Below are 15,329 nucleotides of genomic sequence, written 5' to 3'. Positions count from 1 at the left end.
AGTCATTAGTTAGATTACCCGTTACTGAAAAAAGTAACGGCGTTAGTAACGTTATTTGTTATACCCATCACTGCCTTGGAGAGCACATGTAGATATTACTGTTAAAAGTTCTCCCGCTTTTAGCATGTTGGCCACACAGTTGGGATATCTGGAAGATCTGGGATCCAATCCCTGACATCTCTGTGTGGAGTTTGCATGTTCTCTCCCCGTGCATGCGTGGCTTTTTCCCGGCTACTCCGGTTTCCTCCCACATTCCAAAAACATGCTAGGTTAGGTTAAACGGTGACTAAAAAATTGTCCATAGGTCTGGGGGTTGTGGAGAAAGGTTGCCGATTGGTTCCCTGCATACCCCCCACCATCCCAGCAGCAGGTTTGGTGTCCACCTCAGCACGTACCGGTGTTTTTGGTTGGGCATAAGGCACAGTCCATGCCCCACGCCTCTCCGAAGAGACAGCAACACTCAGTGAACGTCGTCTTCCTGTTGGGACCCAGCGGCTGGGTGCACGTCATAGATCGGGTCACCTTCTGCCAGCAGATACCTTGGAAGTCAATCTGCCCTCCTTCGTGTTGCGCTGCACACAAACATGCACAGACGTACAGATCGCTTCAGCATCCTGGATCCTTTGGTGAGAGGTGGGCTGGACCCTGGACTGGGTGTACTGGGTTGCAGGACACAAGTTGAATCTTACCAGTCGCCTCAGGAACAAAGACGCAGCGGTTACTGTTGGGGTCCAAGACCGTGGGATGCGTACAGAAACAAATGTAGGAACCTTCCGTGTTCAAACACTGTCCTCCAAGACACACCGACTCATCAAGGCACTCGTTGATGTCTACCGGAAAAGAAGCACAGACATTTCACAATCTTGGATTATTTTCCGATAAAAACCAAAAAAAGACTGAATCACAAAAGCAAAAAAATATTTGTTCATTCATTCATTTTGTACCGCTTATCTTCACAAGGGTCGCTGGAGCCTATCCCGAAAGGCACCCTGGACTGGTGGCCAGCCAATCACAGGTCACATATAGACAAACAACCATTCACACTCACATTCATACCTATGGACAATTTGGAGTGGCTAATTAACCTAGCATGTTTTTTTTTTTTTTTTACTTCTAAGAGCCAGTGGCGTCATTAGGCCTATTTTAAAATGTTTTTAAACTCCCCTAAATAATTTGATATTTTTTATTGATTTTTTTTCATTGATTTTTTATTTTTATTTTTATTTTTTTTTACAAAAAAAAATGTCTGACAAATTTTATATAATATAAAATATACTATATATTATAATAATATAATATATAGTGTGAATGGCAAACCATTCACACTCACATTCATACCTATGGACAATTTGGAGTGGCTAATTAACCTAGCATGTTTTTTTTTTTTTTTTACTTCTAAGAGCCAGTGGCGTCATTAGGCCTATTTTAAAATGTTTTTAAATCCCCCTAAATAATTTGATATTTTTTATTGATTTTTTTTTCATTGATTTTGTTTTATTTTTTAAATTTTTTTTACAAAAAAATGTCTGACAAATTTTATATAATATAAAATATACTATATATTATAATAATATAATATATAGTGTGAATGGCAAACCATTCAATTTTTGTTTTCTCCCTTTTTTTTAGTTGGGAACTGATACTTTCCTCAAACTTACCTATGTTCTACTGATGACTAAAAATCAGAAAAAGGTAGAATTTTTTTTCCATGTTTACATAGCCATAGAAACATAATATTCTGATGATTGACATAATATTCTGATGATTGACATGCAAACTCCACATAGAGATGGCTGAGGGTGGAATCGAACTCAGGTTTCCTAGCTGTGAGGCCTGCGTGTTAACTAAAAAAAATATTTGTGTCAAAGGGAAAGCAATGCTTGAAATAAAATTTTTGTTTTCTCCCTTTTTTTTTTTAGTTGGGAACTGATACTTTCCTCAAACTTACCTATGTTCTACTGATGACTAAAAATCACAAAAAGGTAGAATTTTTTTCCCCCCTTGTTTACATAGCCATAGAAACATAATATTCTGATGATTGACATAATATTCTGATGATTGACATGCAAACTCCACACAGAGATGGCTGAGGGTGGAATCAAACTCGGGTCTCCAAGCTGTGTGGCCTGCGTGTTAACTAAAAAAAATATTTGTGTCAAAGGGAAAGCAATGCTTGAAATAAAATTTTTGTTTTCTCCCTTTTTTTAGTTGGGAACCGATACTTTCCTCAAACTTACCTATGTTCTACTGATGACTAAAAAACAGAAAAAGGTAGATTTTTTTCCCCCCCATGTTTACATAGCCATAGAAACATAATATTCTGATGATTGACATAATATTCTGATGATTGACATGCAAACTCCACACAGAGATGGCTGAGTGTGGAATCAAACTTGGGTCTCCTAGCTGTGTGGCCTGCGTGTTAGCTAAAAAAATATTTTTGTCAAAGAGAAAGCAATGCTTGAAATAACATTTTTGTTTTCTCCCTTTTTTTTTAGTTGGGAACTGATACTTTCCTCAAACTTACCTATGTTCTACTGATGACTAAAAATCAGAAAAAGGTAGATTTCCCCCCCCCCCATGTTTACATAGCCATAGAAACATAATATTCTGATGATTGACATAATATTCTGATGATTGACATAATATTCTGATGATTGACATGCAAACTCCACACAGAGATGGCTGAGGGTGGAATCAAACTTGGGTCTCCTAGCTGTGTGGCCTGCGTGTTAACTAAAAAAAATATTTGTGTCAAAGGGAAAGCAATGCTTGAAATAAAATTTTTTGTTTTCTCCCTTTTTTTAGTTGGGAACTGATACTTTCCTCAAACTTACCTGATTACTAAAAAAAGGTAACATTTTTTTTCTTCCATGTTTACATAGCCATAGAAACATAATATTCTGTGTGCCTTGAAGGAAAAGTCAAAATCCACTCAAGTGAAGTGGTTGGACACTTGGAAAGCCCAAATTGTCCACTGTAACCTTCCACTGTGGAACCGTGTACATCCACTCCCACAGTCAGATACACACCTCTGCACTCCAGTTTGACAGGGTCGTAGTCCTGCCCTGTCTTGCAGTAACACTCATATCCTCCCACGGTATCCTGACAAAATCCTCCTTTGCAAACCTCCTGACCAAACAGCGTGCACTCATCGGCATCTGTAAAACACGTGATGCACAACTCAGCATCGGGTATCATACTGTATACATCCGGCACATTGTGTTACAATGTACTTCATTTCTGTGTGTATTCATTGTTAATAATCCTTCAAAGTTTGTTTTACTGACTTTTGAAGCTTTCGGCGGTCGGGACTTCATAAAGCGAATCTCCACTCGGGATAAATCCTTTTCCTGATGGACACATCTGCTTGAACTGGTCTGAAAGAGGCAGAGATGCTGGATGAAAATCACATGGGAGGAACAGCACGTTTATTCATAAAGGTACAGTCTTTGGAAACCTTTCTACTAGGAACCCTGAGAACGTCCTGATGGTAGTTTCATTTGAACATGCATCAGATTCCAATTGAGTGCATCCCATAATCAGTTCCCAGTTCCACATGTCCAAAAGGAGTAGGAAGAAGCAAAGCTTATTAAATCCTACCCCTCCATCTGGTACTTTTACAATCACTAACTCTTACATTTGTTCACTTCCTGCTTTCATAATGTAATTTAAGTTTTTTTTATGTATTTTTATTTTTATTTTTATTTTTATTTTTATTTTTATTTTTATTTTTATTTTTATTTTTATTTTTATTTTTATTTTTATTTTTATTTTTATTTTTATTTTTATTTTTATTTTTATTTTTATTTTTATTTTTATTTTCATCAGATTCCAATTGAGTGCATCCCATAATCAGTTCCCAGTTCCACATGTCCAAAAGGAGTAGGAAGAAGCAAAGCTTATTAAATCCTACCCCTCCATCTGGTACTTTTACAATCACTAACTCTTACATTTGTTCACTTCCTGCTTTCCTAATATAGTTTAAGTATTTTTTAAAAAATTTTTAAAAATTAATTTTTTAAAACTATTATTAAAAATATTATTATAAATTATTATTAAAAATTATATTTTAAAAAAAAATAAAATTATTACAAAATAAAAAAATTCTGCCATGTACCGAAGAAAAAGGTGATATGACCATACAATGACATTTTAAATTTTAAAAAAAAAATTATTTAAAAAATTATTATTAAAAATGTATTATAATTTATTATAAAAAATGTTAAATTTTGACTTGAATGTGAGTGTGAATGGTTGTTTGTCTATATGTGCCCTGTGATTGGCTGGCCCCCAGTCCAGGGTGTACCCTGTACATGGTTCTTTTGGCGGTAAAGGTTGATCCGTTCCAGTCCAAAACCCTTACGTCCCTTTTCTGTAACGTGTCCACTCACCCGTTCCATTGACAGGACAAGGATGAACCTCGCAGTTGTCCCCCCAGCCCGCCCCCAATGTGCAGCAGCACTCTTGCAGGGTGACGTGGCTGGTGAGCACACTCTCGCACAAGTTCTCATCATTCAGACGGAAGTAGCACTCCTTACGCTCGACTGATGAAGCTGACGGGCAAAGAAAGACAACAAAAGATTGTGAAATATTTCTATCCACCTTATGTTGTATATTTGTAATATGACGTTTTCCGGCTCATATTTTCATCTATTGTGATCCCCACAAATGTATTTTCCTTCACCCTTTCAATGTCTACACCAGGGGTGGGCAAACTACGGCCCGGGGGCCACATCCAGCCCGCCAAGTGTTTGAATACGGCCCGCCCAATCTTTCAAAAGTATTTAATTAAATTATTTTTTAATTAAATTAAATCAACATACAAGCTGGCATCATGGCCTGAGCCAACCTTTTGATGGTTGTATCAATTTCGTTGTTTGACATGGTCTGTTGTTTACAAAGTGCTCCTGAAAAAAGACACACAAGCACATAATAATAATAATAAAAATTTAAATAATAATTATTATATTATTATTATAACTATTATGATTATTATATTTATTATATTAATGCTAATTATTATATTAATTATATATAATAATATTGTTATATTTGCATATTTTACATAATAATAATAATATAATAATAAATATTTTAATTTTATTTTAATTATTATAATATTTTATTATTTTCAAAATATTTAAATATAAATATAAAATAATAAATAATAATAGCAGATTGCATTATATTTATTATATTAATGCTAATTATTATATTAATTATATATAATGTTATATTTGCATATTTTACATAATAATAATATAATAATAATTATTTTAATTTTATTTTAATTATTATAATATTTTATTATTTTTAAAATATTTAAATCTAAATATAAAATAATAAATAATAATAGCAGATTGCATGACAATTTTACAGATACAATAATACCAGGTGAACTGTTACGTGTAAAATATATAGTCTGCCCCCCCCCGGAAATTTTGTTATATCAATGTGGCCCGCGAGTCTATTTGTATTTGCTGGTGCGTGTCCTTGATGATTTTAGTTTTATTTAGGTTATTAAGGACAATCTATTATCATCAAACCATCTCTTTAGTGGGACCATCGTCTGCCCCTCCCTCCCTCTGTACTCCCTTTTAACCTTAAAGCTTAAAAGTTGCCAAGCGACAGCCTCAACTCTTTCCCACTTTCACCATTTGAGAAGAAGAAACTCCACAGGTTTTACATTGCTTAGGATTTTAAAAAATTTAATTATTTCATCTTTTTTTTTAACAGTCTGTTTAACTGTGTTACAACAAACCACCAACAAATCTGGGACTGAAGTCCTGAAATCAGCAAGGGATCAAATAATTATGCCCCCCCCCCCTCTCTACTCTAAATTGGTGTCTAATCATGTGACGAGTCCATCTTGATCCAATTGTTCCGGATGTTCTACAAGAAGGAAATCAGTCACCTGTCGGAACGGGCTCACATCTGGCAACCATGACGTTGTACTCTTGAGCAGCGGGGCACACGCAGAGGAAGGAACCGTCGACGTTCACGCACTGAGCTTCCCCGCAGACGCTACTCAGCAACGCGCACTCATCGATATCTGTGGAAAAGTACCAAGACATGATATATGAAACTATGTGTAGTAAAAAGTAAAAAGTAAAAACATGTGGGAATGAAAAGGTAGGATATTTGACGGACAGGTGGTCAAAACAGGAACGGGAGAGGAAATAATAGAAATAATAGAAAGCAGAAACGGGACAGGAAGGAAGGCAGCGAGATGACATTTTTAATGGTTAGCGGTACACCGCCGCTGCACGATGGTGTGCTTGTCGGTAAGTGAGTCCATCTGTTCTCGCCGCACCGCAGTGACGGCTTGGCACGGACGAGGCGGACGGCTGGGATGAATGTCGGGATAACCTAGCGAGGCTGCCAGATGACAGATGTGTGTGTGTGTGTGTGTGTGTGTGTGTGTGTTTAAAACGCAGACTGCATGGAATTAGAACACTGTGGCCATTATGGCGTTAAGTACATCACCACTTGGATAACGGTAATTGGAGCCGCGTGTTCCCATTGAAAATAAAAATAAAAATAAAAATAAAAATAAAAATAAAAATAAAAATAAAAATAAAAATAAAAATAAAAATAAAAATAAAAATAAAAATAAAAATAAAAATAAAAATAAAAATAAAAATAAAAATAAAAATAAAAATAAAAATAAAAATAAAAATAAAAATAAAAATAAAAATAAAAATAAAAAATTAAATTATATCAGGAAAGCAGGAAGTGAACAAATATAAGAGTTAGTGATTGTAAAAGTACCAGAGTACCACTTTGGTGGTTTTACCAGAGGAGCTCTAGAGAACTTTATAGCAGATGCACAACAAAAAACAACAAAAAAAAGTCATTATTGTAAAGACTTTTTAATAGGAAAAATAAAAATAAAAATAAACTATATTAGGAAAGCAGGAAGTGAACAAATGTAAAAGTTAGTGATTGTAAAAGTACCAGATGGAGGGGTAGGATTTAATAAGCTTTGCTTCTTCCTACTCCTTTTGGACATGTGGAACTGGGAACTGATTATGGGATGCACTCAATTGGAATCTGATAAAAATAAAAATAAAAATAAAAATAAAAATAAAAATAAAAATAAAAATAAAAATAAAAATAAAAATAAAAATAAAAATAAAAATAAAAATAAAAATAAAAATAAAAATAAAATAAAAATAACAAAACTTAAATTATATCAGGAAAGCAGGAAGTGAACAAATATAAGAGTTAGTGATTGTAAAAGTACCAGAGTACCACTTTGGTGGTTTTACCAGAGGAGCTCTAGAGAACTTTATAGCAGATGCACAACAAAAAACAACAAAAAAAAGTCATTATTGTAAAGACTTGTTAATAGGAAAAATAAAAATAAAAATAAAAATAAAAATAAAAATAAAAATAAAAATAAAAATAAAAATAAAAATAAAAATAAAAATAAAAATAAAAATAAAAATAAAAATAAAAATAAAAATAAAAATAAAAATAAAAATAAAAATAAAAATAAAAATAAAAATAAAAATAAAAATAAAAATAACAAAACTTAAATTATATCAGGAAAGCAGGAAGTGAACAAATATAAGAGTTAGTGATTGTAAAAGTACCAGAGTACCACTTTGGTGGTTTTACCAGAGGAGCTCTAGAGAACTTTATAGCAGATGCACAACAAAAAAACAACAAAAAAAAGTCATTATTGTAAAGACTTTTTAATAGGAAAAATAAAAATAAAAATAAAAATAAAAATAAAAATAAAAATAAAAATAAAAATAAAAATAAAAATAAAAATAAAAATAAAAATAAAAATAAAAATAAAAATAAAAATAAAAATAAAAATAAAAATAAAAATAAAAATAAAAATAAAAATAAAAATAAAAATAAAAATAAACAAAACTATATTAGGAAAGCAGGAAGTGAACAAATGTAAGAGTTAGTGATTGTAAAAGTACCAGATGGAGGGGTAGGATTTAATAAGCTTTGCTTCTTCCTACTCCTTTTGGACATTTGGAACTGGGAACTGATTATGGGATGCACTCAATTGGAATCTGATAAAAATAAAAATAAAAATAAAAATAAAAATAAAAATAAAAATAAAAATAAAAATAAAAATAAAAATAAAAATAAAAATAAAAATAAAAATAAAAATAAAAATAAAAATAAAAATAAAAATAAAAATAAAAAAACTTAAATTATATCAGGAAAGCAGGAAGAGAACAAATGTAAGAGTTAGTGATTGTAAAAGTACCAGATGGAGGGGTAGGATTTAATAAGCTTTGCTTCTTCCTACTCCTTTTGGACATGTGGAACTGGGAACTGATTATGGGATGCACTCAATTGGAATCTGATGAAAATAAAAATAAAAATAAAAATAAAAATAAAAATAAAAATAAAAATAAAAATAAAAATAAAAATAAAAATAAAAATAAAAATAAAAATAAAAATAAAAATAAAAATAAAAATAAAAATAAAAATAAAAATAAAAATAAAAATAAAAATAAAAATAAAAATAAAAATAAAAATAAAAATAAAAATAAAAATAAAAATAAAAATAAAAATAAAAATAAAAAAACTTAAATTATATCAGGAAAGCAGGAAGTGAACAAATATAAGAGTTAGTGATTGTAAAAGTACCAGATGGAGGGGTAGGATTTAATAAGCTTTGCTTCTTCCTACTCCTTTTGGACATGTGGAACTGGGAACTGATTATGGGATGCACTCAATTGGAATCTGATGCATGTTCAAATGAAATTAAACCATTACCATTACCATTACCATTACCATTACCATTACCATTACCATTACCATTACCATTACCATTACCATTACCATTACCATTTTAAGCATGGGGGTGGTTCAGGTTCTTTTGAGCTATGATCTTCCAACTTTTTATCAGCTGTCTATTTCACTTCAACCAATTTTGAAGCGCTACTTAGAACCTCCTTAAGATCCGACAGTACAAAATCTGAACATTTGGACCAGGAGTGTTTATTAACATGCACCACTTACCCGTACAGCCTTGCTCATCGGGCGTTTCCTGGTAGCCTTGATCACAGAGGCATCGAAACGAACCCAGTCTGTTCTCGCAGAAACCGTGAGGACTGCATAATGTCTCATTGAGTCCGCATTCGTCGATATCTGTTGATTAAAAGATCCATTTCATTTATTGAGAGCCGATGCGGGGCTGCACGGTGTTCGAGTGGTTTTGGCCCATCTCACCTTCACAGGAGGGCGTGTCCAGATTAGCAGTGAATCCACTCCCACACACACACAGATAGGATCCCTCCGTGTTCAGACATTCGCCATGAGGGGAGCAGAGGTCAGGCTCATCCACACACTCGTCGACATCTGAAAGCACGGAAACAGAACTCCCATTGAGAAGGTGAGGGTGGAGTGAAGGCACCGTGACAGATTCCTTCACTTCACAACCTGTGCAGGTGGGGCCGTCCATGCGTCTGTAGCCGTGCGGGCAGATGCAAATGTAGGAACCCATGTTGTTACGACACTCCCCGACCGACTGGCAGGGCTCGGCTTCCTCCGAACACTCATCCACATCTGCAACAAGGACACCTCGTCACTCTCTCACCTTCATCCACGTGCCGCCAGTCGGTATCGGACCATGGCTTTCATGCTTTTCTAATCCGCGTCGCAATCGAAAAAAGGCACATACCGTATTTTCTGGACTATAAGTCGCTCCGGAGTATAAGTCGCACAAGGCCAAAAATGCATCATTAGGTAGAAAAAAAACATACATAAGTCGCACTGGAGTATAAGTCGCACAAGGCCAAAAATGCATCATTAAGTAGAAAAAAACATACATAAGTCGCACTGGAGTATAAGTCGCATTTTTTGCGGGTTTATTTACCGTATTTTCTGGACTATAAGTCGCTCCGGAGTATAAGTCGCAGAAGTTCAAAAATGCATAATTAAGTAGAAAAAAACATACATAAGTCGCACTGGAGTATAAGTCGCACAAGGCCAAAAATGCATAATTAGGTAAAAAAACAAAAAACAAAACATAAGTCGCACTGGAGTATAAGTCACATTTTTTGCGGGTTTATTTACCGTATTTTCTGGACTATAAGTCGCTCCGGAGTATAAGTCGCACAAAGCCAAAAATGCATCATTAGGTAAAAAAAAAAAAAAAAACATAAGTCGCACTGGAGTATAAGTCGCATTTTTTGCGGGTTTATTTACCGTATTTTCTGGACTATAAGTCGCAGAAGTCCAAAAATGCATAATTAAGTAGAAAAAAACATACATAAGTCGCACTGGAGTATAAGTCGCACAAGGTCAAAAATGCATACTTAGGTAGAAAAAAACATACATAAGTCGCTCCGGAGTATAAGTCGCATTTTTTGCGGGTTTATTTACCGTATTTTCTGGACTATAAGTCACTCCAGAGTATAAGTCGCAGAAGTCCAAAAATGCATCATTAGGTAGAAAAAAAACATACATAAGTCGCTGTGGAGTATAAGTCGCATTTTTTGCAGGTTTATTTACCGTATTTTCTGGACTATAAGTCGCTCCGGAGTATAAGTTGCACAAGGCCAAAAATGCATAATTAGGTAGAAAAAAAACATACATAAGTCACACTGGAGTATAAGTGTCATTTTTTGCGGGTAATTTATTTTCCAAACTACTTGACCAAAACAGACATTCCGCCATCTTGGAAGGCAAGTTGTAACAATAATAAAAGAATAGAGAACAGGCTGAATAGGTGTAAGATATGCTAACACAATGCTTATTCAGCTACACAAAAAATAAACATGAACACAAAAGGTGTCCAGTGTTTATGGAACATAAACACTTTTTTCATTTATAAGTCGCTCTGGAGTATAAGTCGCAGGAACAGCCAACCTATGGAAAAAAAGTGCCACTTATAGTCCGGAAAATACGGTACATGTTGCAGTACCCAGTGGAAAATATTCCATTCCTAACACTAGTAACATGTGCTTATTGATGAAATGAGTATATACCGTACCATCGCACTGGTCTCCATTCAGGGACAGTCTGAAACCTGGACCACATTGACAGATAAAGGAACCTTGAGTGTTGACGCAGTGTCCCCTCGTGCAGACACGATGATCCTGGCACTCGTCTAGATCTGTAAGAATCACAACAACAAACATGAATACCACTTCAACTTTTATTATTTTGAACATTGTAATGTTAATTAATGCTGAAAAGAGTCCCACCCCGTAGGACCTGTGAGTTAGCATAATGGCGCCTTAGAACCTACCGACACACTGGCCCCCCTGTGCCCAGAAGCCCGGATCGCAGGAGCCACATTTGTAACCGCCGGGTGTGTTCACGCAGATACCCGACAGACACACTGTCCTGTTTGCACATTCATCAACATCTGGGGAAATAAAGGCTGCATTTGTCTCATAAACATCATCACACACACTTTCTATGATACAATATCTAGAGTTTATGAACAAATAAGGCAAAAATGTCGATTTTTAACTTTGTATTCAATTGGAATATTAAGAAATAATATTGTAATAAAATAACAGACATGTTTGTGATGCAGGCTGCACGGCAGTCAAGTGGTTAGCGTGCAGATCTCACCCAAGTTCAATCCCACCCTCGGCCAAAAAAAAAAAACATGATTGTGATGCGGGCTGCACGGTGGTCAAGTGGTTAGCGTGCAGACCTCACCCAAGTTCAATCCCACCCTCGGCCAAAAAAAAAAAAAACATGCTAGATCAGGGGTGGGCAAACTTTTTGACTCGCGGGCCGCATTGATATAACAAAATTTCCGGGGGGGGGGGGGGGGGGGGGGGGCAGACTATATATTTTACACGTAACAGTCCACCTGGTATTATTGTATCTGTAAAATTGTCATGCAATCTGCTATTATTATTTATTATTTTATATTTATATTTAAATATTTTGAAAATAATACAATATTATAATAATTAAAATAAAATTAAAATAATTATTATAATATTATTATTATGTAAAATATGCAAATATAACAATATTATTATATATAATTAATATAATAATTAGCATTAATATAATAAATATAATAATCATAATAGTTATAATAATAATATAATAATTATTATTTAAATTTGTATTATTATTATGTGCTTGTGTGTCTTTTTTCAGGAGCACTTTGTAAACAACAGACCATGTCAAACAAGGAAATTGATACAACCATCAAAAGGTTGGCTCAGGCCATGATGCCAGGTTGTATGTTGACTTTAAATTCAATACTTTGGAAAGATTGGGCGGGCCGTATTCAAACACTTGGCGGGCCGGATGTGGTCCCCGGGCCGTAGTTTGCCCACCCCCTGTGCTAGATTAATTAGCGACTCCAAATTGTCCATAGGTATGAATGTGAGTGTGAATGGTTGTTTGTCTATATGTGCCCTGGGATTGGCTGGCAATTTTAAATTTAAATTTAAATTAAAAAAAATAAAATAAAAAATTAAAAAAAAAAATTAAAAAACAAAACAAAAAAAACTTAAAAAAAACGTAACTATATTAAGTCATACCACTTCATACTTTGGTACGTGAATTAAAATTTAAATTTAAACAAAAATAAAATAAAAAAAAAAAATTAAAAAACAAAACAAAAAAACTTAAAAAAAACGTAACTATATTAAGTCATACCACTTCATACTTTGGTACGTGAATTTAAATTTAAATTTTTATTTAAATTTTAATTTTAATTTTAATTCACGTACCAAAGTATGAAGTGGTATGACTTAATATAGTTACGTTTTCTTAAAGTTTTTTTTGTTTTGTTTTTTAAATTTTTTTTTTAATTTTTTATTTTATTTTTGTCCCGTACCAAAGTACTGGGTGATATGAGCATCCAATGCCATAATGTGTACCATAGTGCGTGTCAATATAGTGATATATATAGCACATCATGACTGGTTCAAGACTCTTCATCCTTGGATTTAGCAAATTGATGTTATTTATTTATTCATTAATTTATTTTATTACTTTTTATTAATTTTTTAAAATTAAAAAATTTTTTTTTTACGTTTTTTAAAAATTTTATTTTTTTTTGTCACGTACTGAAGTACTCGGTGATATGAGCATCCAATGCCATAATGGGTACCATAGTGCGTGTCAATATAGTGATATATATAGCACATCATGACTGGTTCAAGACTCTTCATCCTTGGATTTAGCAAATTGATGTTATTTATTTATTCATTAATTTATTTTATTACTTTTTATTAATTTTTTAAAATTTAAATTTGTTTTTGTTACATTTTTAAAAATTTGTTTTTTTTTTTGTCACGTACCAAAGTACTCGGTGATATGAGCATCCAATGCCATAATGTGTACCATAGTAAGTGTCAATATAGTGATATATATAGCACATCATGACTGGTTCAAGACTCTTCATCCTTGGATTTAGCAAATTGATGTTATTTATTTATTCATTAATTTATTTTATTACTTTTTATTAATTTTTTAAAATTAAAAAATTTTTTTTTTACATTTTTTAAAAATTTTATTTATTTTTTGTCACGTACTGAAGTACTCGGTGATATGAGCATCCAATGCCATAATGTGTACCATAGTGCGTGTCAATATAGTGATATATATAGCACATCATGACTGGTTCAAGACTCTTCATCCTTGGATTTAGCAAATTGATGTTATTTATTTATTCATTAATTTATTTTATTACTTTTTATTAATTTTTTAAAATAAAAAAAAATTTTTTTTACGTTTTTTAAAAATTTTAATTTTTTTTTGTCACGTACTGAAGTACTCGGTGATATGAGCATCCAATGCCATAATGGGTACCATAGTGCGTGTCAATATAGTGATATATATAGCACATCATGACTGGTTCAAGACTCTTCATCCTTGGATTTAGCAAACATCAACTGCTTGTATTGTTTCTTGAATTGGCTCATCGTTTTCTGAATCAATGAGTTGAATCGGTTCAGAAGACCACCAGGAACCCTGAAAAAGTCCTAACTCTCATAAACCACGACGGAAGCGGGAAGGTGTTATTGCGTTTTGGAGAGCTTTGCTGCGTTTGCTCTCCCAGACATAAATCTGTTTAGGTTTGTGGTCGGGGGAATTTTGTGATGAACTGGCAAGAAAGCACATAATGCTAGCATAATGAAACATAACAACTACCTCATGTTTATATATCGCGGCACGGACTAACGAGGGCACGCGGATTTTAGTAACCGTGTGGTCTCCGGTCCCATCCAAGTTTCCGCCAATTTTTAATTCCCTTGATTCTCACTTTTCTGTTCAATGGGTGGCTTTCCTGAACCGCACAGTTTTTTTTTTTTTTTAATAGACTGGATATAGGTTTGTATACACGGTCCGATTCTTTATTCCATGAGCTAAACATATAATCCAAGTCATAATTGTTCATAACTTTCATAAGTTTCACAGGGTTCCTGCCATGATTTATGCACTTTATGTTATATATTGTGTGTAATTTGTTACATTTTTCTAAGTAAATTTGCAAAAAAAAAATTATATTTAGAGTTCATGGTACAGGCTGCACGGCGATCAAGTGGTTAGCGTGCAGACCTCACAGCTAGGAGACCAGGGTTCAATTCCTTGTGGAGTTTGCATGTTCTCCCCGTGCATGCGTGGGTTTTCTCCGGGTACTCCGGTTTCCTCCCACATTCCAAAAACATGCTAGGTTAATTAGCCACTCCAAATTGTCCATAGGTATTAAATGTGAGTGTGAATGGTTGTTTGCCTACTACATATATGTGCCCTGGGATTGGCTGGCCACCAGTCCAGGGTGTACCAAGACAGCTGGGATAGGCTCCAGCACCCCCCGCGATAAGAAAACGAATGAATGTAGTAATTCTACTCTTGCTGAAACATACTTAAGATTTGTCAGATCAAAACATGATGTTGTATAACAAAGCATGATATTAATTCGCCACATCATTGTTCAAGCCGCAGGGTTCATACAACACGCGTTGATATAAACGGGTTGTCGACATAAGCAGGATTTAAATGTTGCGTTGCTGCTGGATGTTTACAATATCCAATATACAATATCCGACAAGAGGAATGACAGATTAAGTCATGTTGTTTACATAATGTCTTCTTAACACTATTCCATGATAGCGACAAGGCTGTAAAGCATTATATACAACACTGACGACATGTTAAATAAATCAGGAAAAAAAAAAGGCGGATTTTGCTGTTTTTGTACAGCTGAGTGATCGTACTCGGATTACGAAAAATGAGTCTGAAGATCAAGGATGGTACCATGAACTCATTCATGTCCTCACGAGGGTCGCGGGGGTGCTGGAGCCTATCCCAGCTGTCTTGGGGCGAGTTCTGTTCTTTGCAGTGATCATAATATAACACGA

General features: G+C 33.9%; 1 protein-coding gene across 5 annotated transcripts in view; it reads right to left on the bottom strand.

The window, feature by feature from the left end:
- The window catches only part of ltbp1 (latent transforming growth factor beta binding protein 1), a 58,577-nt gene that overhangs the window by 6,526 nt on the left and 36,722 nt on the right, over nucleotides 1-15,329 (bottom strand). For 4 of the 5 annotated variants that reach the window (XM_058057065.1, XM_058057066.1, XM_058057061.1 and 1 more), the window contains 11 exons: nucleotides 11,234-11,353; nucleotides 10,976-11,098; nucleotides 9,421-9,546; nucleotides 9,211-9,339; nucleotides 9,001-9,129; nucleotides 5,918-6,055; nucleotides 4,395-4,556; nucleotides 3,291-3,380; nucleotides 3,033-3,161; nucleotides 690-830; nucleotides 396-572 (listed from right to left, as the gene is read on the bottom strand). In XM_058057065.1, the coding sequence (XP_057913048.1) occupies nucleotides 396-572; nucleotides 690-830; nucleotides 3,033-3,161; nucleotides 3,291-3,380; nucleotides 4,395-4,556; nucleotides 5,918-6,055; nucleotides 9,001-9,129; nucleotides 9,211-9,339; nucleotides 9,421-9,546; nucleotides 10,976-11,098; nucleotides 11,234-11,353 (1,464 nt within the window). The remainder of the gene's footprint in view (nucleotides 1-395; nucleotides 573-689; nucleotides 831-3,032; nucleotides 3,162-3,290; nucleotides 3,381-4,394; nucleotides 4,557-5,917; nucleotides 6,056-9,000; nucleotides 9,130-9,210; nucleotides 9,340-9,420; nucleotides 9,547-10,975; nucleotides 11,099-11,233; nucleotides 11,354-15,329) is intronic. The other variant, XM_058057063.1, reaches the window with a different exon arrangement.

Source organism: Doryrhamphus excisus, chromosome 19 (genome assembly GCF_030265055.1).
Source record: "Doryrhamphus excisus isolate RoL2022-K1 chromosome 19, RoL_Dexc_1.0, whole genome shotgun sequence".
Taxonomy (NCBI): Eukaryota; Metazoa; Chordata; class Actinopteri; order Syngnathiformes; family Syngnathidae; genus Doryrhamphus; species Doryrhamphus excisus.
The sequence above is the reverse complement of the archived record's forward strand: the minus strand, read 5'-3'. Positions and strand labels throughout refer to the sequence as shown.